Source organism: Colletotrichum abscissum (assembly GCF_030869225.1).
Source record: "Colletotrichum abscissum strain IMI 504890 chromosome Unknown Scaffold_4.1, whole genome shotgun sequence".
Taxonomy (NCBI): Eukaryota; Fungi; Ascomycota; class Sordariomycetes; order Glomerellales; family Glomerellaceae; genus Colletotrichum; species Colletotrichum abscissum.
The window spans coordinates 669,515-693,244 of NW_026850320.1; the positions used below are offsets into that span (position 1 = coordinate 669,515).

Below are 23,730 nucleotides of genomic sequence, written 5' to 3' on the forward strand. Positions count from 1 at the left end.
GGTAAAGGTGCATATGTGGTTCTTAGAAGCCTTCTAGAGCAGCGGGAGAATTGACGGCCGAATGGGCTTGATGGAACGGGGACGAGACTGAAGTCAGCGTGAAGCTCATAGCCGCAAGGTCTCGCTGAAAGGCGGTAGTTAAAATCCAAAGATAACAAAGGCTGCTTTGCTATGAACAACAGGCATTGTAGTCTTCATCAAGACAATATGCTCTCACAAACCTGACCTCGGGCATACCCAAAAGCGCCTGCCTTACATACTCATCCTCGACATCTAACGCCGTCGCCTTCGCAATCCGTAACTTCATCTCTGAGGCTCCCTTGTCACTCGTAACTCTCACTCCATCTTCCTCTTGATCACCCCCATCCCCTCTACCGCCGTCATTGGCTAGTATAGACGCCCCAGCCCGAGCCATAACCCACCCCCTCGCAACCTCGCTCGCCCAAGTCCCATTCAACCTCCTCATCCACTTCTCATCCCTCACAGCCCGTCCGACCCTCTCCGTCCCGCTCCTCGCCCAAAGCTCCAGATCAAACTCCAAAAACACCGGGTTCCGCCATCCAGAGCCCAACTCGCTTTTCACACGCGCAATCTCATCCGCGTCCTCCAAGTCCGTGACAACGATCGTAGTCTCAGCCCCGCCTCCGCCAAACATACGTCTCACGGCGTCCCGGCCATGCGTGCTACACCGTACACCCAACACATCAAACTTCAAACTCACGCGCTTCACCAGCGCCGCGCGCTCGAACAGGCGGGCATACCACTCCGCCTCAGCACGACCCACGAGAACATGCCTCGCCCTCTGTACAAGTCCTCTAATGCCCCGCGGCTGGTCACCCTCGACGTCAACCCAGCTATCCAACTCCAGCACATCGCGATCCCCATCAAACCAATAACACCGCGTCCTCCCCCCCTTGCCCATCTCGCCCCCCTCGTACGTGAGCCTCGCCAGCGCGCCATGCTTCGTCGCCACGGCCCGCGACTCACGACACGCTCCGGCGATGGCGGGCGGTCGTAACAGCGGCGGCGGAGATCCTGACTTGTGTGACTTCGTCTTCTTCCCATCCCGTGCGTCTAGACGCAGAACCCGTGATGGAATGGCGACGAGGGACCAGACCCGGAGTCGTAGTTCGGGAGGCAGCTGGCGGAATTGTGGAAAAGATAGGTGTTGCGGCGGCTGCGTGTTGTGGTGGGAGAGCATCGTCTCCATTGTGGCTAGGCGCGCTTCTAATGCCGTCTGAGATTCTGCGATCCTCTCAAGCAGGTGAAGAGTTCGCTCCTGAAAGGTTCTCGACTCCATGTCGTTTTGAATTGAACTGAAAAATTGAAAATGTGCCTCTGATTGTGTGAGTCGATCTCTACCTGTTCAGTCGTCGACTACGCAGTCGATCAATAAAGTAGGACTTGCGTGGCTCGTGAGAACTTCCACCGGCGATGTCTCTAATAAGAACACCACAAGTTCCAGCCTCAAAAACTTGACCGCCCGACGCCGGAAACCGCGGGAACATCCATCCTTTTTACATCACCTCACCATCTGAACATCTGAACACAAATCAGAACCGTATTCGCATCACTCCCCCCCGCCGCAAAAAGACTTGGCTTCCCTCCAGCGGCCGACCTGCACTTCGTCTGGTGTTGACTGTACGGTTTGTCAGTCTGCAAAAGCATGCAAGTCTCGTAGGTAAGCATCTTGGTAAGCGTTGTAAGCAAGTCCGGTCCCCGACTGTGCATGCCAGTGCGGAGACTTGGTTCATTGAACCGACAGGGGTGTCATCTGCTAGGATGGCTACAATTGGGCAAGTCCGTTTTCGGGGACCACACGGACATGAGGCTTGCACAGTAATACATGACAATCCTATCCTACCTTACGGTATGCTCCATAGGCTCATTGGCTCGGAGGATCATCACGAAGCTATACTTTTATTTCCTTTGCGATTTTACAACTTAAAGTCGGCATTGTTCTTCTCCCAACCTCTTGAAGTCTCCTCCAGATCGGCCACCTTATCAACGAGCCTCACCTTCAGGTTCCGATTCCGCTCCGTGCAGAGTTCGTAGGTTGTGCTGAGGTTAAACAAGAGAGTGTGCGATGAGTAGCCGGATCCGACCATGTCCTCAAGAATGGCTCGTGCCTGATGTATAGCTGGTTGTCAGCCGTCTTTGTCATGCTAGAGTTTCCACGAAATGTGTGTCATGAAATGAGACCACAAGTAACAACACGAGAACGAGGGAAAAGGCCCGAGAAGGAAAAGCACTCACCTCTGTCAACTTGCCAGTGTAAAGAAGACACACCGCCATGTTGACACCAATCATCTCATCCGCAACTTCCTCCCTCAGCCCTCTCCAGGTCGCAAGCGCCGCCTCATACTCCCCATCAGCCATCTGACAAAGCGCGCCCACAACCGTCTCAGCATGCTTCCCGTCCTCCCCAGAACCCTCCCCTGGCACAACGCAGCGCCTCGCCGCGTCCGCATCCCCCAAGTGAAGCCACAACAGGGCCCTCGACAGCGCCATCTTTCCGTTCCCGCGGTCCTTGAGCGTAGCCAAGTGATGCGCCGCGCCGGCGGGGTCATCCATCTCCACCAGCGCGCCCGCGACAGCAACGCCCAGATCCTGCAGCCGCGCCTTCCAGAGCTCCCTCGCCGAGTTATCGTGCCGTGCCGTCGCCTTGCTGATCTGCTCGCGCGCCTCCCGCGCCAGGTCGTGGTAGCTCATGACGGACCTGCGCGGGTCGCTGAACCCGAGAGCCTGTAGCCGTACGTTGAGCACGCGCAGCTCCCAGGGCACCAAGTGCTCGCCCGTGGTCTCGTCAATGTAGACGCCTGCATTCAAATCTTCCAGCGCCCTCACCTCCTGCGCCGCCACCGCCGTCGCGTCGATGAGCGTCAGGCACGCCAGCCGCGTGTACAGCAGGCTAAATATCCTCTGGTGATCCGACGGTGCGACCCGCGGCCGGCCTGGGCTGCCCGTGGCCGTCAGCTCCTGGACCGCGGCAATGGCGGCGGCGCGGAAGTGGCCCTTTGCCAGCAGGTCTTCGAGCGGAGCATCGGCCGGCGGCTGCTTGGACGAGTTCCTGAATGCGACCGGGACGTTGACGGGTTGGATGGTGTGGTAGATCTCGGGCCGCAGGAGGAAGCCAAAGTCCTTGGTGACGGTTGTCTTCACGGGCGGAGCGGCGGGAGAGTGAGGCAGCGCTGGCGAGCGTTGTCCTGATATTGGGCGTTGCTGCGTCGTGTCTTCTGTGGCGGCGGCTTTTGGTGACAACGGGTCATTCAGAGGAGTGCTTAAAGCCTGTCAGAGAAGGCCAACATGGCAATATGAGAAGTAAAACTCACTCGTCCAGGTCGAGCGGACCCTTAGTCGAGGACCGTGGACGAACCGCTGTACGAAACGTATTAGTGAAGATTCGGTGACACTCCCTCCCTCATTTTCAGTCTCATTCATGAGCTATAGGCCATAGCTTCTGCCAGGGCCAGGGTGATGAGATACACCTAGAATGAGAAGAAAGCGGGCTCTAAAGTTGGAGGTTTTAACATGGTGGATGATAAGCACTCACGCCTCGTCACTGATATGTTTCGTCCATGCCCACGATTTATTGGAGGTTGAGACATCGTATCGAAGGTTGAAGGGATCTCAAAGGTGTTGTTGGAGAGAACATACAGCAGCACTTTGAACCTAAATGAAGCTCAGCAGGTATCGAAGCCAATTGGTCTGTGCTGCGGTCGCTCAGAAGCTGGGTCGGGGGAACCCCCCTTTATGCGATTAAGGGACACAAGCAGCCAGGAAACAAGCACATGGCTCTTATTTAAAGTACTTCATATGTACAACATTTTTCATTGCAGTATTTCACCCTTGATCTCACAAATTTCACACATCTCATATCTGGCAGCCTATGGTGGCAAAGGACCTCTATTAACGGGCAGTGATATCTAAACCGAAAAGGCAGAGCTTTTAACCATTCCCAATATCTCAAGTTTCCATCAGATATTCGTTCTCTAACCCTTGGCAGCACCGGCCTTGATGAGCAAGATGTCTCCATCTTCCACAACGTAGTCCTTGCCCTTCGTCATCACCTTGCCCTTAGCCTTGACCTCGGCTTCAGTGCCGAGCTCCTTCAGCGTGGTGAAGTTGTAGACGAGGACTTGAATAAAGGTCTTTTCAAAGTCGGTGTGAATGACACCAGCAGCCTGGGGCGCCTTGGTGCCGTTGCGGAGAGTCCACTGGCGGACTTCGTCCGTGCCGGTGGTGAAGAAGCTGCCAAGGTTGAGGACCTTGCGCATCTGAAGAACGATCTTGGGCAGAGCGGACTCGGCGCCAACGTTCTTCTGCTCCTCCTTGGACTCGGCCTCAGTCTCGTAGCGGGTCAGACGCTCCTCGAAAGAGACGGAGATGGGGATGATGGGGTCGCCTTGGGCGTGCTCCTTAACCCACTCGGCAACCTTGGGAAGGTACTTGTTCTTTTTGCGAATGAAGTCCTTCTCCGAGAGGTTGACCAAGTAGACGACGGGCTTGGCGGTAAGGAGGAACAAGGGGTTGATGACCTCGATCTGTCGTTTTTGTCAGAAATGGTTTTCTCTCACAAGTGTTTTGCAACAAGATTGTATGAGGGAGTTGTGTCAAATCAGAATGGGTTTTTTGTCTCAATATGCCGTAGCATTCGAAGAGCTGGGTTTATAGTTCGGATCTTAGATCCTTTGTCATCATGTGACGAGAGGCGTGGGATGGGGAAAAGAAATGTAGTTGTCAATCTTACCTCCTTGGGGCCCCAGGTACCCTTGCGGACTTCATTGCCGTCCTTCAAGTGCTGAAGGATCTTCTCAATGGTAGCCTGCTCCTCCATAGCCTTCTTGTGCTCGAGGCCCTTGCCACCAGAGCGAGTCTTCTTCTTCTGGTTCTCGAGGGCCTTCTCGGTGAACTCAATATCCTTCAACCGCAGCTCGTCGCTGATGATGTCGAGATCACGGGTAGGGTTGACGTCACCCTCGACGTGGATAATCTCGGCATCGTCGAAGCAACGAACGACCTGGAAGATGGCATCGACGGCGCGAATGTGCGACAAGAAGGCGTTACCAAGACCAGCGCCAGTGGAGGCACCTCTCGTCAGACCAGCGATATCGTACACCGTAAGGTTGGCAGGCACGCGCGACTTGGGATTGTACTTTTCGCAAAGCCAATCATAGCGCTCATCGGGGACGATGACACGTGCCTCCTCAGGGTCGATGGTGGCGTAGGGGAAGTTGGCTGGGTTTCCCAGGTTGCACTTGGTAATGGCCTGGAAGAGGGTGGACTTTCCAACGTTTGCAAGGCCAACCTGAAGAGAAGAGAAGGGGGGTCAGCCTGATCCCGGACAGGTTCTAAGGCCAAGGCGAAAGCGAAGGCTCAAGGCGCAGCACCCACAATTCCACTCTTCAGGTTGTTACCGGGCCTGCCCAGGAGGATCTTCTCCTCGACGACTTGCTTCTTGGGAGGCATTGTGCGTCTTGATTTTGCGTAGTGACGTGTGGTGGTGTAGAGTAAAGTGCAGTGAAGCACTTGAGCTTGGCGAAAGGCAGAGCTAGCTGCGCGGGGTAGCAAAGAGGGAGATTTAGAAGTGAAGGAAGAAGGGAGGAGGATGAAGGACGTCGTTTTGGCGACTCTTGGCTGTGTGACCAGCCCTCAATCACGCGGATTTGCCCGACGACTCAGAGAGCAGAGCGGTAGAGAGAGAAGAGAGTAGAAAGAGGAAGAGAAACCTCGCAGATTGTTTGATCGAGAAGAAAAAGCTTTCGCGACAGAGGTGTTGTGGCCGGCCTTGTTAGATGAATTTTAATGTGCCCCACCAAAAACGGGGCCCAGGTACCTGAAGGGGGCCAACTTCCATCCCGGCGTTTCTATTCCGCCGTCGCGCCGCCACCACCTAAACCTGGAAGGCGCTGACAGCACCACTGAACAGTGGAAGCAAGGCAGGAACGATCCCAGCAACCACGCAACCCAGCTGGGAAGCTCGAAGCCCGAAGGAAGCTGGAGGAAAGCGCGGGGCTGGGAGCCACCTCTGACTTCATTCCTTGCATCCTATTGGATCGCAATTGGCTCAACCCGCTTGCAGTGAAGAGTACTTGTGCATCCCGCATACCACCACCCGATTTCTATGGCCCAAGTCTGGCTGCCCAAGTACCTGACCTTACCTTCAAGCTCCCATCAACCAGCAACCTCCAGGCTCCTTGATGTTGTTCAATGCAGCACTTTGCCTTTCTGCTGACGCCCGCTTTCTCAGCGCCGAGCACCGCCCGAGCCAAGCCCAAGGAACCTAAGCTACGAGACCTGCCTTGAGGTTCTTTGCCGGGTGCATTGCGTTTGCTTCCGTCTCCTTCTCGTCGCGAGTTCCGTCAAACGTTTCTGTTCATTCTGCAGCCAGCCTAATTCATTGTATTTGCGTCCTTCATTCACTGAAACATCCCCCATATCTCGTGTCCTCGAAAGTATTCCCTAAGCGCATTTATTCCCCAGACTGGCCCTCTTCCCCGTTTCGTGCCTCGTCTCATCTTCTCCAACAACGCCGCGCCCCTCCCACCCGACTCTCAGCTGCCCAGGCTCTCACGACGTAACCTGGAATACGCCAAAAAGGCAGCAGCACCCGCAACCTACAAAAACACCTCACCCGACAAATTGCAGAAAAACATGCCTCCACGATCGAGCAATCCCAGGCAGTCTACCGCGTCGCATAGGTCGACATTGTCATTATCCAAAACCGAAGTCACAATCCATGTCTATGATCTGCTACCTGTAAGTTGCTCGGACCCACCGAACCGACAGCTTGGTTCCGTCACCGCCAGCCCAGCTAACAAAGTGACTACAGCCAGGACGCCTATCCTCTGTTCTTTGGACATTTGGCGCTTCACTACTGCACTCGGGTGTTGTGATCAATGGCAGAGAGTACGCCTACGGCGGGCACGAGCGACGAGGTGTGACGGGAGTATACTGGACAAAGCCCAAGACGGAGCCCCCCGGCGGCACTTTCAAGTCCGAGATCCTCCACGGCTTTACCTTTGCAACCCAGGCCGAGATCGATGCGATTCTGGAAGAAGCCTCGAGAGACTTCCTCGGAACCTCCTATAACCTCTTGACGAAAAATTGCAACCACTTCACTTCCTATCTCTGCAGAAAGCTTACCGGCCGTCCCGGTCCCGGCTGGCTGAACCGTGCGGCAAGCATCGGTGTCGCATTACCCTGCGTTGTTCCTAGGGACTGGATCGACCCACCCGAGTACGATACCGCCGACGGCGCACTTCTGGAAGAGGAGGAGGAGGATGATCGTGCTCACGAAGGCTCTAGGATGCTGAAGCAATCGCCACCGAGGTTCCTCACCGAGAACTCCAAGGGTCAAGCGGAGGACGCCGATTGGGATAGCGAGGAGGAACGACGCCGCGGCGGCAACGGCAAGGGCAAGAAGGCCGTACGGGATACTGCGGGTCGCGACCTACCTGCTGCCGAAAGGGCTCCGGTTCGAAAGTAGAGGTCGTCGTCGTCGATTCTCTACATCAGGGTATGCGGTATGTTTGGCGTTACAAAGGTCTGGCGTTTGGGTTTAATGGGCGTACAGCACTTGATACCAGTGGGGTTGGACATCTGCATTTTTGATATGAAACCATCAGAATGCAAGGAAATATGCTCTTGTGATATGATACAGTTGTACATGTATTGTACAGGCGTTGTTGCGTTGTTCTTCCCCCGCGAACTCCAGACAGCGTACCCCCTTTCTAGACACGTCTTGGGTTCTTGCTCCTCGTTCCACCAAATTTCAATCTCGTTGAATCCGCCACCCGAATGACCTTGCTTCTCCAAAGCTTACCCTCGGGGGCCATGAGAACCTTGACTGCCGCGTCACGTCCAACACCGAATCCTCTGAGCACGATCTCGAGCTTGTTGATCTTCTTGTGCCATCCAGCGTAGTTCAACCTCTCGAGGACGTATGCCGTCAATTGGTAGGCGGCGTCGTATCCTTTCCTCTTGGACTTCTTGAAGCCGATGTTGCCGGTCGACAGGGAGATGATGGCGCCACGGTCGGGCTTCGTGACCGTCACATGCGTGTTGTGCTTGTGGGAGTAGATGTGCATGTGGTACGGCTCCAAGAGGTCCTCCTGTTCGGGAACAAGGTCGTCGAGGCCTGAGCCGCTTGAGGCGAGACCGCCATCTAGCGACTTGCCGGCGGCCTTGTTCAGGGTTTGGAGAAGCATTGTCTGGTTGTGGCTGGGCGAGCTAGTTCCCTGTGTCGGTGCCGGTGTTGAGGCTGTGGAGCGGGAGCCGTACATGGCAGCGAGAAGCTCCTGGCCTCCTTTCTTCGCATCGTCGGCGCGCTGAATCGGGGTCTGAGAGAAGGGTCGGAGGAATGCCGGGGAGCATCGTGCTATCGGGGATGGACGGGCGGCAGTCTGGAAGATGGATCTCGCCAAGAGGCGAGTCGTCGGTGCGGAGCTCATCGCAGGAGTTGTATCAGGCTTCCTGTCGCAATAGGGGGAGAGAGGGCGACCTGTCCGTGACGATGATGGCCCAGCTGCAATGAAGATTTCAGAAATTTGGTAAAGCTCCCGTTAGAACGTCTGGAGACATTGCCGCTATCTGATTGGCTCCCGAGTGGCGCGCCGGGTCGTCTTCGGTTGAACAGGGGCCCAGATTTTTTCCGCGCTCCGCTGTCAACCGAGATCGCTCGCCCAGCACTGCAGCGCCAGAGCTTCTGGAACCCCGTCGGAACCTGTCGCGAGCCAAAATTTCTTTGCAACTTTACTCGCCCCCAATCGTCATCTGCATCCCCTTTCCGCCCCTCTCCTCCCTCTCTTTTTCCTAAGATCCTCTTTTGCGTTTATCGTCGAGAGGCGGTTGGCTTGGGTTATACTACACACACACACACACACAGTATGAACTCTCTCGTGCAATCGGCGAGGAGAAATCCTCAGAATGCGCTCGTAAGAGCTTCCGCGCGGGCGGCGGTCCAAAACCACAGCAGGACACCCGCCTTCAGCCGGTTACTTTCCACAGACATCAGTGGTAACGCTGTGCTGGTCTCATCACGACACACCTTTGCACGACCCACCTCATTGCGATCACAGTTTCTCCCTGAAGATGTCCGCAGCATCTCGAGCTCGATGCAATCCAGGTCTTTCCACCTGACGGCCAGACAGCTCCAGCAGCAGCAGACCGAGAAGCCCAAGGCAACCGAAGACGGTGCAAAGCCTGCCGAGGATACCGCGAAGCCCACCGAGGAAGCCAAGGCCAAGGACGCCGAGTCTGAGGGCAAGGAGGAGTCATCCGAGAAGAAGGAGGGCGAGAAGGCCGAGGGAGAGGAGGGTAAGGAAGGCGAAGAGAAGCAAAAGGAGAAGAAGGAGGACATGCCGCCTCCTCCGCCCCACGGGGACAAGACGCCGTGGGAGGTCTTCAGAGAGACTCTGACGGCCGAGTTTGGCAAGTCCAAGGAGTGGAACGAGTCGACAAAGGCATTGTCTGGCGAGATCCAGGACTTTGCCGAGAGCGAGAGAGTCCGCAAAGCCCGCGAGGCCTATGAGAAGTCTTCTGGCGCCATCTCTTCTGCTGCGACGAGCGCCGTCAAGACCACTGCTGGCGCCATCGGAAAGGGTGCCGCATGGACCTGGGATACCACCGCCATGAAGGGCGTCCGCAAGGTCGCTAACGTGACGGGAGACGCGCTCGACAAGGCGACCAAGCCCATCCGCGAAACCGAGGCCTACAAGAACGTCAAGGACGTTATCGATGACGGCAGCAGCTCGCGCTACGGTGGCTGGGTTGAGAAGGAGGAGCGTAGGAAGAAGCGCGAGGCCGAGGCGCTTAAGCACGGCAAGCCAGAGATCTTTGAGGAAGACCCCAAGTAAGTTTTCGAAAAAGCGGATTACCTGCAGGTCCGGAACTCCCAACTGACTGTGATGAAGCGCCGGCACAAACGTCACGATTCACAAGGACGCCGCCTGGAAGGAGGCGTGGAACGAGTTCAAGGACTCGAACAAGTTCGCCCAGGGCTTCTTCAGCGCCGGCAAGGTCTATCGCGAATCCGAAAACCCCCTCATCGAGACCGCGCGACTCGTCACGGACAAGATTGGAGGATGGTTCGCCGAGAATGAGACGGCCCAGGTCATCAAGAAGTTCCGCACAATGGACCCCAGCTTCCGAACGGAGCCCTTCTTGAAGGAGCTCCGCGAATACATTTTGCCCGAGGTTCTCGACGCCTACGTCAAGGGCGACATCGAGACCCTCAAGCTCTGGCTCTCCGAGGCCCAGTACTCCGTGTACGAGGCCCTGACGAAGCAGTACCTTACCGCCGGCCTCAAGTCGGACGGCAAGATCCTCGATATCCGCCACGTCGACATTGTCCGCGCCCGCATGCTGGACCCCGGTGAAATCCCCGTCTTCGTCATCACCTGCAGGACACAAGAGGTGCACGTCTACCGCAACGCAAAGTCTGGCGAGCTCGCGGCCGGCATGGAGGATAAGGTGCAGCTGGTGACGTACGCCATCGGTATCACCCGCGTACCAGAGGATGTCAGCAACCCTGAGACGAGAGGATGGCGTCTCATTGAGATGCAGAAGAGCGGAAAGGACTACTACTAAACCAAAACTACCACCAACAACAACAACACTACTATCATAACCCACCACTCCCAACTTTTCAAGGGGGCGGTACTTCTCATAAGCGAAGAAGATGTTTGGATGATGAATTAACAACCTACAAAGGAGCCCCCTTCTCGCTAAAAATCTTCAGCCGACAAAAAAGTGTTTTATTACTTGTACAAAATAGATACTGGGGGGCATATGGGACTGGCGAACATTGGACGCGACGTTGCCACAATGTGAAGTGTGGCCAAAGGGGGAGGAAAGACAAAAACCAACACCGCTCCTGAAGGCTATATGTGTACGTGTAGAAGGAAAAAATGTGTCTTTCATGTAGACGAGGCGATTACCCATACTTCGCGATGTAATACCAAACGAGAACTGAGAATGTCCTCACCCCATCATTACTGTCCCCCTTTAGCCGTGTCATTTGCCGTCTTGACGGATCCTGCATCTTCCTCTCCTCGTCTCAACTTTTTAACAGCCCCTTCGTCTACAACTTGACTGCCTTCCCTTTCTTCAGAGCTCCGCCTCCTCTTCGCTTCAGCCTCGACAACTTCCCTCTTCCTCTTCTTCCTCTCCTCCTCCACCTCTGCCTCCTCTCTCAACACCGTCCGAACCTCCATCAAAATCTTACCCAGCAAATTCAACCCCCACCGTCCCCGATCCGAACCCGGTGCCTTATCCGGCGAGAACCCGATCCCCCAGATCCGATCCATCGGACTCGCCTCCACCAGCTCCCTATCCCCCGTCGCCAGCAACTTCTTCCGCAACTCTGGCGCCGACCGGAACTTCAGGAGATTGCCCTCGCGGACGATGCGCTCTCTGTTCTCGTTCCACAGCGCTTCGTTGAAGTTGCGCACTTTGCGGCCGAGGGCTTTGACTTTGCGCGGGTGGTCTGCTTTGAGGATGGATAGGGCGACGGTGGGGTCGGTGAAGAGGAGGGCTTTGGCGTGCATCATGTAGTGTTCTGCTGTTTTGAATGTTATGGGTGTGGAGGAGGTTGAAGGTGAGGATGGGGACGAGGATGAGGATGAAGAGGGAGAGGGAGATTGGGTGAAGGGGTTGGAGGTCCACCATTGGGAGAGGTAGCCTTCATGCCCCGTTTCCCGCCAAAAGTAGATTGGCGATGTGTTCATGGTGATTACAGATGTAAGGTTCAAACTGATTCTTTGAATTTGAAGCTTGTATGCTGTTCGTAAGGGGTGGTAGGTTTGCATAGCTTATATGTGTTGGGTGATGTAGAAGTGAGGCTGACTTTGAAGGCAACTGTCTGCCTAACTGCGTGTTAGTGCCGCCGCCGGATGACTCAACCGAGAGTGAGCGTGAACGTCAAAACATGAAGTGAGTTTAAGAACACAAGACATCTCAAACAGCACAATACTAAACGTTGAATAGTGACTTGAGCGATGAAGAAGCAGATCACATTTCTCATCATACTTAGATAAAACACCTCAGTTGGTTCCCTGCCCCGGGACAAGACCATGAGCCTACACACTAATATAAGCCATCTCACTCACCCAGACTTGTAGAGAATCCCATCAACCTGCTCATGCCGCCTCACAGCATCCTCAAAACTAGGCAAACTCTCACCCTCCGCAAAAGCCTCATAAACCGCCCCGACACATCTCGCCGGCACAGGCAACTCAGCCTGCCACCCCTCCTCCCACGCCCACGGCACACTCTCCACCTCGCCGCTCTCAAAGTCTTGAACCTCAATCTTGACGCCGTCCACGTCCGCAAAGGCCTGCAGCGCGACGCTGTTCTGCGACGTCAGCCGGATCTCGCCCTTTTCGCCGTTGACGGTCCACGAGAGCTGCGGCTCGCCGGCGAAGGGCTGACCCCGTCGGAACCGCGCGAGGAGCGTGGCGCCTTGGGCGGAGACGAAGTTTGAGGGTGGGAGGGTCGCTGTCGCAACGAGGAGGTCGGGCACGTTGCTTGAGACCGTCCCGGTGATTTGCTTCGTTGACGGGTCGCGGATCTTGACGTCGGGGCGTTGGATTTGGGTGTGCGAGTGTTGGATGGTCGCCTCGCCTAGGACGTGCTGGATCTGGTCAAACACTGAACGCTCATGTTAGCAATGGGTGAGATTCCCATGTCAAGGGCAAAGAAATGAACTCACAGTGACCAAAACCGATGGTGATCACATTCCCTCCAACCTCACGCTGAGTGAAGTACTTCAACCCAGCCGGCAAAACATTCCGATCCAACGAACCACCCGCCGCCCTCACCTCACTACTCAACACCTTTCCAATCCTCCCCTCCTCCAAGATCTCCTTTACCTTCAACAGCGACGGCGCAAATCTTCCCTGGACACCCACCACCGTCCTTGCCCCGCGCCTCCTCGCCGCATCCGCCAGCTCACCCGCGCGCTTCGCGTCCTGCGCGAGAGGCCACTCGACGTACACACTCTTACCCGCCTCGACGCTGGAAAGAGCCGTGTCGTAGTGCTGATCGACCCGCGTCGAGACGACGACGAGGTCCACGTCCGGGTCCGCGGCCAGGTCGGCGGGGCTGCCGTAGGCCTTGGTGGAGGAGGGGAGGTTATAGGCTTTCACTGCGCGCTGGGCGGCTTCGACGCTCGAGTTGCAGAGGGCTGTGATTGTGTATTTGGAGCGGCCGCGCGGAGAGAGGAGGTAGGGGAGGTGGGCGCTTGAGGCCCAGGCTGTTGTTGCGGTTGAGGAGAGGCCGATGATGCCGATTCTGATGGGTGCCATTATGAGGGTTTGTTTGATGTTGGTGGTGGTTACGGTTGGATGAAAACTTGTCGATTGAGGTCTTGTAGCGAGATGAGAAGGTTCGGACTGTGAGTTTATAGTGAAGTAACGGTATGGAGGTGAGGTGTGTAAGACTGAAGATGATGTGATGGCCGATTTGTAAGCTGGCGCATCGCGGTGTAAGTCGATTGGAAGAGGGGTTGCGGCCACCTTGGTAATCAACCTCCCCCTCGCTTTGATACCGGAATCTCAATGAAACCAACGGTGATCTACACCACAGGAGCTTTTGGTCTCCGTGGAGAGAGATTCATTGCTCATGATTTGTCACACTTTGAGGGACCCGAGCGGATGTGAATCCCAATCAACAGATACGCAATCCGTATCTGCGAGTCTCTTGAAGTATGTTCCTCTTGATTGGATGATGCGTAAAGTTTCGCGGTTGAAGATCTTTATAATGAGTAGAGACACATGGCACCAAATAAGAATGTGTTCGTCAATTACGATTCCCTCGTTACTGTCATCAATCATCCAAGCTCATATTTCCATAGAGTTGACTGCGGTGGGCCAGCAATGCCATGTTTACACTCAAGAACACCAGGAATCCCTTCACCCCACAACTTTCTGACTTAGCTCCCAACACCATGCTAATACAGTCCGGATGACATCTTGATTGTATCAAGAAACCCATATACCAAAAACACAATCAAACCAAACCCATAAACATCGAAGCCACCAAAACAAACATACCAACTCTCACAGTCGTAGCACCCGACCCCGCGGGCCCGCTTTCAGCAACGTGCAAGTAGAAATGATATCCAGACGTCTCATTATATTTCAATGTCCCATTAGTACTCATCTTTTCTTTGTTGGCCCAGCGACGGCGACATGCCATGAACCTAGACAGCGCCGTGTTCTCGTCGGCGTAGGTCGCGGGAAGCTCGCACCACTTGTAGCAGCCCTCGGCGAGCTGGAGTGAATTTGGGTCGCAGCAGGCCGCCATGGGCGTGTCATACGTGTTGTAGCCTGGCGTAACGACATATGTGAGGTTTTCTGGGATAGGAAAGTGGGTGGGTTGTGTTATGAGGTGGGGGTCTGGACATGTTGCGGTAGCCATTGCGACGGGTGGTTGTTTTGGTTCTCAGAGCCGGGGAGTTGTAGTTGACGATGACGAGAAGCACAGGTGCTTGGAGTTCGGGTTGATGGTAATGCTCATTGTTATCTGTATTATTCGGATCCGTTCGTGGGAAAGATAAAGTCTCGCTAAGATATCGTGATATAGCTGTTGTATGTACTCGTATAAATTTGATACATAGAACATCATTTACCCAAGAGATTTCATGATCAATCTAGATTAAATTGCTTGTACAATCTGATATTAGGTCATCAGTGGTTCTCTACCCAGTTGCTCAATGTCAGCTTGGCAGCCGCCCGACTGCAGTCTTGCCAAGCCCTACGGCGCAGCACAGCTGATTCTATACCTATGTACGGACGTCATCCAGCATTTGAGGGGTATTTTAACCGGTTCAAAACGAGCCATCGTGGTCAGGGGTAACTGCAAAAATCTGGGGTAGGTTCCTGATTTGAAAGCACAGAGGCGCAGACGTTCCTGGTTTGTTGGCGATCTTTGGTGTTGGCAATGGCAGCGCTTACCAGTGACGTCGATGGCCGAGCATGGATCATGATGCTTGTTTCAACCGCCATCTCATACAGGCACGTCTACGCCGTTGAACTAAACAATCCAATACTACCTTGATCAGCTTGACAGTGCCTTTGAGTACAAAGTGTTGGTGCTCAAAACAAGTCCCGCCGTGAATTTGGCAAGATATCGCTACTACCACAGCCGTCTACCATGTTTTTGACAGCCGTGTAGAGCTTCGTAATGACTTCAATCTAAGTGATCACTTCCCCCGAGGCATGACTTGATCGGATTCTCCGCGTCGCCGTAATTGAAGATGGAGCCGGCTCAAGACCGCCCTATATCCGAAGGAGAATGCCAATACATCTTCCTTCGCCTCGGCGCTGCAATCGTGAATGACTGGCTATCTACCATCTCACGCATCCCCATCCCCAAATAAGCCCTCAAGATCCCTCAAACTCTTCACCTTCATCATCCTCCCCTCCCAAGAAGTCTCCCCCCTCTCATCAAAAAGCACACTCGAAATCCCCTCCCTCAAAGCAGGCTCGACATCCCTCACCACACTATCCCCAACAAACACAATCTCCCCCGCCCCGATCCCAAGATGCCGCAGCACCTCCCCAAACAGTCCCTCCGTCTTAGCCACCCCAAAGAAATTCGTCGTCGCCAGAAAATCAATATACCCATCAATTCCAAGCTCCCTCACAGTCCTCTCCTGCGCATCCTGCGGACCCTCCGTAATAACAACAACCTTCTTCCCCATAGTCTTCAACTTCTCGAGTAACGCCTCCGCACCGTCCTTCAGCTGGAGCGATTCATTCAAAGTCCCCTCATAGATATCCAATAACGAATCCAAAAACGCCGCATCGGCGCTGGGTGACCCGAACCGGTCCAGCACCGAAGAGAAGCGTTCCCGTCGATACTCAAACGACGTCTTACCGTCTGAAAATGCGGCTGCCGTCTTGACGCGGAGGACGTGGCCGTACGCCTCCTCCAACTCGTCAACGGGAGTCCCGTGTTTTCGAGAGATGGCTTCCAGCGTCTTCGTCGTGGCGGCCGAAGAGGCGCGGCGGAATTCGTGGAGTGTGTCGTCGAGGTCGAAGCCGAACCATGGTTTCTCTACCAAGTTGGCCTTGACTTGTGAGCTAATGTTGGATCCGTCCATCTTGAAATTTGTTAGACGACATTGAAGGCAAGTAAGTGCGTGTAGTTGGTTGTGGGTTAGTAGTACGCAAGTTAGAAGAAGCCATATTTTCACCGGAGCCATGACGGCTGAACCCCCGGAAACCGGCGGAGCCCGTGATCGGCCCGGAATGTCGTGATTTGACTCAGCCAATCCGTCCCCCACGCATGGCTAAATCACGTATAGAGTCTACGGGGTGGACCATGTTGATTTACCAATATCTTTAATTACCAAAGGAGTTCTGTGCCCCAAAGCGTCTTATCCAGCGTGCTGTCATCCGGCAGCAAGCGCGGCATGTAAAAGACTAGTAGTAATGTACAACAACCGGGAATAATTACCTCCTCTCACAATATCTCATCGTCTCCAAGGCTCCCATCCGCGTCGCCGATATCATACCCCATTTCTCTCGCGTTTTGCGCCCTCTCGCTGGCTACGCGCGTGGCGTGCCAAGCGTCCCACTTGGCCTTGTCGTTGGCTGACTCGACGACTGTCCGCTTCGCAAGTCCCTTCTTGCGAAGACGACGACGGAGTTGTCGCTTGTCGTAAAAGTCAAGTGTGTTGATATCAATAGTCGTAATATCGGTCCCTGTCACAAAATCCAGCGCATCCGCCCAAAGATCTGATGCCTCCTCGGAGTATTGGTTTGCGAGTTGCCGGCCCAAGCCACCTGTGGCCCACTCATCGAGCTTCACAGGAATAGCAACACCCCAAGTGGGATCCGTCGGTGACCAAACGCAAGGTGTCGATGAACATGAAGTTGGTCGGCAGTAAGCCTCGCACATGGCAGACTCAGCGGCATACCAAAGCGACACAAGGAGAAGCATCAGCCCAAGGAATGTAAGGCGGAAGGGGTTGCGACGGTAAAGGCTAGGCACAGGAAGGTGAAGGTACGACACCTCCTTGATGGGAGTCTGGCTCTTGCAGTCTGGGCAATCGCGAGCGTGATCCAGGTTGTGGCGGTGATGTGCCCCCTTGGCTTGCGGCTGCTTCTCCGACACTTTCCCAAGTGTAGCAGCATCATCATGTTTGCTGCCCTCGGCGTGAGACACCTGCCCCTCCAAGCGCTCGATGCCCTGCTTGGCACTACGGATGTTGAATAGCCCGTCCTTCAGTGTCTTGCTCATCCTGTCGTACTGCTCCAGCTCGTGGTTTCGCTGACTCGTTGGAATGTTCGGCTTGGCTGCGACTTCCTCTTTCTTGACCGCAATGTCATCGAGCATCGACTCAATATCTAGGTCGGGGTCGTTTTGGAGCTTCTGCATGTTAAACAGCTCCTCAAAATCGTCCAAGGTAGAGTCTTCAATCTGATGGATGCGTTGCAGTTCCTTTATATCGTCCTTGACTGTCGGCGGCTTGACTGAGTTGGTCAGAGGTTTGCGCGGCCGAGAGGTCGATCTATTCCGGCGTCGCAGGCTGGTAGTAGTACTCGTTCCGGTCGTCTCCTTCTGATCACTCGTTTCGGAGCCAGACTCGGAGGCCTTGAAGAATGTGCCTGCTCTTGATGTTGGCCGTGATCCTCTTCTGCTCTGCGGTCTATCGAAAGTCGCATTCGACGAAGGGTCAGGCCTCTTCAATGGGGGTAGGGTATTCTCCTCGATACGCTCAACCTTTAGCGTCGCAGGCGTCTCGACGTAAGCCCCAGTCACTCTAGGTGTGGGGAGAGATAGCGGGTCGACTTTCTTCGGCCGGGGAGTCTCGCCGGCGAGGTCCTTATCCTCATCCTCGGTAGTAGGCTCTGCAGAAGGTGCTCTCGATCCACGCTCAGACTGGTTGTCCGCAGGCGCGAAAAGGTTCCTCTCTTGTTCGATACGGTCGGTAGGATCACCATCCGACAAGGCCACGCTCTTACGGTTGTCCTTGGCTGAGTCGGTTGACCTCTGACGACGTTCTCGGCGCCTTGCAGCGAAGTCCACGCGAGATTGGGGCCTCCCTACCTCCGGCGCTTTCAGTTCGTCCGTGGAACTGGACTTGGAGTCATCTGTTCCGTTCGTCTCAGTAGAAGCTGGCTCGGACACTTTGATAGTTTCTCTGCGGTTTCGTCGTGGTGGACTGGCCTTAGGTTCGGGTTCGGGGGCAGACCGTCTAGGCTCGCTTCTGCGCCGCTGTGTCTCGGCTCTCTGCGAAGTCTCTTTGGATGTTTCTTTCTCGAGCCTGTCCATCTCAAGCTTCAACTTTTCACGCTTGTCCTCCTCAAGCTTCTCTTTCTCAAGTCTTTCCTTTTCGAGCTTCTCCTTTTCGAGCTTCTCCTTTTCGAGCTTCTCCTTTTCGAGCTTCTCCTTTTCGAGTCTCTCTTTCTCGAGTTTCTCCTTAGCGAGCATGTCCATCTCGATCTTCTCTCTCTCCAACCTCTCCTTCTCCAGCTTCTCCCTATCGAGTCTCTCCCTCTCTAGCCTCTCCCTCTCGAGCTTGTCTCTCGTTCGTCTCTCCTTCTCCAATCTCTCTACCTCCTGATTCGCCTTTTCCAGCCTTTCCTTCTCGAGGTCTTCAATGCTTGGCCACTTTTTCTCATCTGTAGCTGCGGGCTGGTTATTGGATTCAGGAGCAGGGCTGCTACTTGCAGCTCTGGCGAGCCTCTGCAACAAGTCTCTCGAGTCCGTTCGCGCATGCGCACCCAGTGGCCTCGCAGACTTGGGACTCGCCCGCTCGTTTCGGTCCGCCGGCGACTCAGACGGCGATTTGTTTCGCTCCCGTACAGGTGAGTTGCGATAGATTGTGACAGGCGTGTTGGCGACATGCTCGCCGTCCTCTGTGGGCCACACTGACTCCCCAGCCGCTTCTCGGACAGGCGTCGACTCTCTCGCAAAGTCCTCGCTTCGCCGAGCTTCCGGCGACATGGATCTCGACATCATTGAGTTCTGTTCCCTAATCTCCTCTAATCGACTAGTGGCGACGGCCTTCTTAGACAATGACTCGGCTTCTCGGGCTCGTATCTCGTCGAGTTTCGTGTTTTTTGGCGGGGCTTGTGTATCAACTTCTTCACGGTCTGGTAAATCATCGGGTGTCGGGTAGTAGGAGCGTCGGGGTAGCTTCGCGAAATGCTCCTCTGCCTCTGCTTCTCTTTCGCGAATCTCCTCCAGCCTTGTATTGTTTCTAGCTCTTGGCAGCGCCTTTCGTGACTCGGCAAGCTCTTCCTTGGCTTTCTCTTCCCGCTGACGAATCTCGTCGATCCGAGTATTAGAGCGCCCAGCACGAGGAGAAGGCCCTAGCGATGACTCCCGCCTGAGATTTCCGTTCAGCCCCAAGAGTTGCTCTTCAGCATAAGTGCTGCCGTATGAGGATCGTCGATCGGAGGCTTCGCTGAAGCCAGCGCCATCGGTTCTTATTCGTGGACTGTCTGAAATCTGCAAGTCTCCCGCCGTGAAATCCGCGTCAAGCTGCCACGCGTAACTCTTGTCCGGAGATCGGTAATCCGGGTTCGTAGAAGCCGGGCGAGAGGTTGGTGGAGTGGGCTCCTGAGGCAGACGGGAGGTCTCTACAGAGGGCAACGGTGTATCGGCTGCATTGTCATCGTCTGGTTTCGGCCTGGCGGATCGCTTAATACCCTTCTCATCCTGCTCCAGGAGCTCCTTGATGTGTCCTTCAGGAACATGACTCTTTGCGAATGCTCCGGGACGCGGACTGGCGCTCAAACTGCCGTAGCTTGTCCTCCTACCCAAGCCCGGGCCTCCGTTCAAGCTGCTGTTACTTGCCCGCCGGTTCGCACTCTGAGACCCGTTAAGGCTGCTGTTGCTTGTCCTCCTCGCCAGGGTGTGTCCTGTCTCGGCAATCTTTGGTCCCACTCTGGTCTTACCAAAGAAATGTTCCTGATCCCGAGACGCGCTCGGCGACTCTGCCATCTCCCGTTCGTATTGACTCAGTCGACGATCGAAGCTTCCAGAGCTAGAGAGACTGTTCGAGCCTGGACTACCGCCGTAGCGTCCCACGTAGCTGTCTCGCAACGAGTCGCTCGACATCCTCGAAAGGGGTCTAGGACGGCTGTAGTCGACCGCATCCTTGCCAAGAGATCGCCGCGATTTTGACTCGTCCGAGACCTGTCGATTGGTATAGGGGCGTGGGGCAGGGCTTGGTGATGCGTCGATGGCTGCGGGGGTAGCTCGCCGCGCCTTCTCGAGGGTTTGGACACGGTTCTCATCCGCCAGCTTCCAGGCCTCGGCGACGGAGACCCCGGAGCCTTTGGCGAAAATGCCAATTGTGGATTTGGGTCTGGGGATGCGAGAGCCGGGAGACACGATCTCGATGGAGTGGTTCGAATTGAGGGAAGGCGTCTGCGAAAGGGAGCTCGAAGGTCGGGGGATCGCGGCGCGAGAGGGGGGTCGGCCGGTCGCACTGGTTTGGGCGTTTGTTGGCGAGTATCCGAATCTGGTACTTCCTGCCGCAGCTGGTGAGGGATTCTGAGGCTCGAGGCTCTCTCGGGAGGGTTTAGAGAATAGTGGTTTACGGCCTTCCTCGTCGATAGTCAATTGAGTAGAAGCGCGACGATTCGCTCGAGCGCCGAGGCCGAAGGACGGCGATCGATTGTATTCCATGGCGTTTTGGGGTTGTGGCCACGTTCGTAGGTAGTGGTGGCGACAGTGTAGTGGTGATGGTATGTTGTCAAGCTGCGCGCAGCTGCATTTTCTTGCGATGCGATTTGGCGACTGGTCGCGTCATAACAGTACGAGAACGCAGTAGAAACAGCGACACGAGCTTTTCAGAGCTATGAGGCCGAGATGGTCAACCTAGCTGTGTTTATTCGCATTGTCATCAGGGGAAAGGTGGTCGCGCAATGGGGAAAGACAATATTTTGGGTCGGCGAGCGAGCAAGTGGTGAACCGCGTCTTCCTAGGGAAATTGACCGGGGGCCACCCCTGGTGCTTCTTTCCCATTTGGATCAACCCCCACACTGCCCCTCCTAATCTCGGGGCGGAAAAACAGATAGGAAATGACTAATCGGGACCTTCCGGTCCAAAATGGTCCAAGCTCCAAAATTGCGCCGGTCTGGACCCTGAACGGCCGATCCCCGTTCTGGAAACGGCGCGCCGTCACGCGGCTCTCAAAGACGTTTAACGGTATCCCGTAACCACGTTTCTGGGTCTTGTTTCCCAGAATAACAAACGACCTTTGTTCACATGTCTGGCGTGCCTGGCTAAGCTTCTTTGATGTCGTGTTCACTATCCGAAGGCCCCCACAGCTCATTCAACTTTCATATCCTAAGCGAACATTATACCGGTACGACTCGTCATGCCCAACCCCTGTCCAATGGCCCATTCAATGAATGGGCAACTCGGGGAGCTATGCCCCTTCAGGATGGGAACCCCTGGGTGCTCAGGAACGCCTGCAGGGACCAGGTACTCGACGCAACAAAGCGGAGGAATCCAGTATACCCCGTCATCTCCAGGCTCCAGCTCATCCGAGCAGTCATTACGGAATACATCACGGATGAACAGCATAAGCATACCTCACAAAGTGTTGGTTCATCATTAGCAGCCACTACTCACGACTAATCTGCCTAGAAACTTCGTAGTCCCATTGACGAGAATCATCGTCTGCCATCCATACACCAGCTCCAACTAAGGAGCAAGTCATGACCCCACAAACAGAAGTAATCCGGCCATGCGGCAACATGTATGATACATTCAAACTCACTTTCCTGATACCACCCTCGCACGAACCAAACTGACATGGAACACAGGGAAACGTACTCAACAGCCCGGCACTCCCTTAGCCTCTACCGCTGCGTCGCCGTCACCGGCCGCTACGCGCTCCCACAGGGCATCTCAACCCTCTCCCAAGCCAAGCAACTTCTCCAAGACGCCGTCGCACAGGTCATTGCAGAGCAACCCTTCATGCAAGTCGGCATCGCCGACGAAGACAAACAGACGTCCTCGTTCGTGCGCGCGCCACAAATCAACTTGTCAAACCATATTCAGTGGTTCCCTCCGTCCCACCCCGGCTCCGGCTCCGGCCCCGATTTCAACACCGGTGCCAGCGGCCCGGACGCGACCCTCTGCAAACACCTCTCCCACCAACACGACCAACTGTGGCCCGAGATCTCCCAACGTCCACCATGGAAGATCTCCATCATCCCAACCCAGCCCTCACAAGGTTGTGAACCACCAACAGAGATCGAAGTACTCTACTTCTTCCACCACGCAATAAGCGACGGCACAAGCGGCTCAATCTTCCACAGACGCCTCCTCCACGCCCTGAACAACCCCTCCCCCTCCACCACCCACCACCTCCAGTCCAACAACATCCTCACCCTCCCAACCCCTCCGACGCTCCCCCTCCCCCAAGAAAACCTCGTCAACGGCCGCATCTCCTGGCCCTACTTCCTCCGCGAACTATGGTCCGCATTCGGCCCCGCCTGGCTCAAACCGAAGCCAGCCGCGACGCCCTGGACGGGCGAAGCCATACGCCTCGACACGCCCTTCCACACAAACGTCCGCATCGTCACCGTCCCCGCCCTCACAGTCTCCAACCTCCTCGCAGCATGCCGCGCGCAAGGCCTGACTCTGACGCCCCTCATCCACGCCCTCGTCGCAGCCTCCCTCGCGCGACATCTCCCCTCAGAGACAGCACCGTCCTTTGAACCGTCATCCGCCATCAGCATGCGCCGCTTCGCGCAAGACCCAACTCTCGACATCGATAACAAAATGTGCGTCCTGGTAACCTCGACAAGTCATCCCATCTCGGAGTCTCTCACCACCGCCCTCCGCAACTCTTCCTCCGCTTCCTCGGGTCCAACCCTCGAAACCGCAATCTGGACCGTCGCATCCTCCATCAAAACCGACCTCCAAACTCGCCTGACGAGCCTACCCAACGACGACATCACAGCAATGCTCCGCTACGTAAGCGACTTCCACGACTTCTTCCGAAAAAAAGACGGCAAGCCGAGGGGGAACAGTTGGGAGGTGAGTAACCTGGGCGCCATCGAGGGCAGCAGAAGCAGCGACAGCCAGGCCGAGGTTGAGGGCGAAGACGGGTGGAAATTAACCCGCGCCGTCTTCTCCCAATCGGCCGGCACCGTCGCCCAAGCCTTCTGCGTCAACGTAGCCGGCATCGCTGGCGGCGAGACGACGATTACCTTGACGTGGAACGAGGCCGTTACCAGCCCGGAGGTCGTTGAGGGGTTAGCTGGTGATTTGGAGGTGTGGACGAAAAAGCTTGCCGAGGGCGAGAGCTTGTGAGAAATTGGTAATTGGGGTAAAGTTGATGAGATTACGAGGGAAGCTAGTTTCTCCTAGACGATTATACCTTCGAGATGAAGTATTCTCAGACAGAAAACCAAAGTAATGATAATGGAAATCAAAGGTGTTGAGATCAATATGTGGTACGGCTACACTGCCCGGCGACAGATGAAAGGATCAACAAGTATCTAACTAGGGAGTCACATCTGAATCAATAGGAACCAAACAAGTCATGAACAAGAAATGCGGAAGGGTTACTCATTAAATCTATAATCTGTTTCCTACCAGCTTCGCGCCAGGGGAAACAATTGCTCGAGGGAGAGCACCGTTATGTACCATCGTCCCACGCAAATCTTCAGTCTATGTCTCGTCTCTTTGATCATTACCATTTTGATGAATAAGGAAAAAAGTACAAACAGGGCCCGGTCGAGATGA

General features: G+C 55.2%; 9 protein-coding genes across 9 annotated transcripts; 3 read left to right on the forward strand and 6 right to left on the reverse strand.

The window, feature by feature from the left end:
* Nucleotides 1-169: 169 nt before the first annotated feature.
* On the reverse strand, nt 170-1,210 carry CABS01_02160 (uncharacterized protein; the record flags this gene model as incomplete). The annotated part of the gene is made up of 1 exon (XM_060535538.1): nt 170-1,210. The coding sequence occupies one exon, from the start codon at nt 1,208-1,210 to the stop codon at nt 170-172; it is 1,041 nt and encodes a 346-aa protein (XP_060395843.1).
* A 727-nt stretch (nt 1,211-1,937) lies between these two features.
* CABS01_02161 (uncharacterized protein) lies at nt 1,938-5,469 on the reverse strand (the record flags this gene model as incomplete). Its single annotated transcript, XM_060535539.1, has 6 exons — nt 1,938-2,129; nt 2,257-3,280; nt 3,333-3,378; nt 3,998-4,544; nt 4,751-5,308; nt 5,395-5,469. 6 exons carry the CDS (start codon nt 5,467-5,469, stop codon nt 1,938-1,940), a joined length of 2,442 nt encoding a protein of 813 aa, XP_060395844.1.
* A 1,185-nt stretch (nt 5,470-6,654) lies between these two features.
* On the forward strand, nt 6,655-7,489 carry CABS01_02162 (uncharacterized protein; the record flags this gene model as incomplete). Its single annotated transcript, XM_060535540.1, has 2 exons — nt 6,655-6,759; nt 6,833-7,489. The coding sequence occupies 2 exons, from the start codon at nt 6,655-6,657 to the stop codon at nt 7,487-7,489; spliced, it is 762 nt and encodes a 253-aa protein (XP_060395845.1).
* Nucleotides 7,490-7,733: 244 nt separating this feature from the next.
* CABS01_02163 (uncharacterized protein) lies at nt 7,734-8,453 on the reverse strand (the record flags this gene model as incomplete). Its single annotated transcript, XM_060535541.1, has 1 exon — nt 7,734-8,453. One exon carries the CDS (start codon nt 8,451-8,453, stop codon nt 7,734-7,736), a length of 720 nt encoding a protein of 239 aa, XP_060395846.1.
* A 186-nt stretch (nt 8,454-8,639) lies between these two features.
* CABS01_02164 (Tim44-like domain-containing protein) lies at nt 8,640-10,590 on the forward strand (the record flags this gene model as incomplete). The annotated part of the gene is made up of 2 exons (XM_060535542.1): nt 8,640-9,853; nt 9,915-10,590. Coding segments are annotated over 2 exons (1,890 nt in total), but the record flags the coding sequence as incomplete, so codon positions are not given.
* Nucleotides 10,591-10,994: 404 nt separating this feature from the next.
* Nucleotides 10,995-14,421, reverse strand: CABS01_02165 (oxidoreductase family protein; the record flags this gene model as incomplete). The annotated part of the gene is made up of 4 exons (XM_060535543.1): nt 10,995-11,760; nt 12,111-12,651; nt 12,713-13,293; nt 14,204-14,421. The coding sequence occupies 4 exons, from the start codon at nt 14,419-14,421 to the stop codon at nt 10,995-10,997; spliced, it is 2,106 nt and encodes a 701-aa protein (XP_060395848.1).
* Nucleotides 14,422-15,358: 937 nt separating this feature from the next.
* On the reverse strand, nt 15,359-16,108 carry CABS01_02166 (uncharacterized protein; the record flags this gene model as incomplete). Its single annotated transcript, XM_060535544.1, has 1 exon — nt 15,359-16,108. The coding sequence occupies one exon, from the start codon at nt 16,106-16,108 to the stop codon at nt 15,359-15,361; it is 750 nt and encodes a 249-aa protein (XP_060395849.1).
* Nucleotides 16,109-16,470: 362 nt separating this feature from the next.
* CABS01_02167 (uncharacterized protein) lies at nt 16,471-20,652 on the reverse strand (the record flags this gene model as incomplete). Its single annotated transcript, XM_060535545.1, has 1 exon — nt 16,471-20,652. The coding sequence occupies one exon, from the start codon at nt 20,650-20,652 to the stop codon at nt 16,471-16,473; it is 4,182 nt and encodes a 1,393-aa protein (XP_060395850.1).
* A 1,037-nt stretch (nt 20,653-21,689) lies between these two features.
* CABS01_02168 (uncharacterized protein) lies at nt 21,690-23,295 on the forward strand (the record flags this gene model as incomplete). The annotated part of the gene is made up of 2 exons (XM_060535546.1): nt 21,690-21,730; nt 21,798-23,295. 2 exons carry the CDS (start codon nt 21,690-21,692, stop codon nt 23,293-23,295), a joined length of 1,539 nt encoding a protein of 512 aa, XP_060395851.1.
* Between the last annotated feature and the right edge of the window lie 435 nt (nt 23,296-23,730).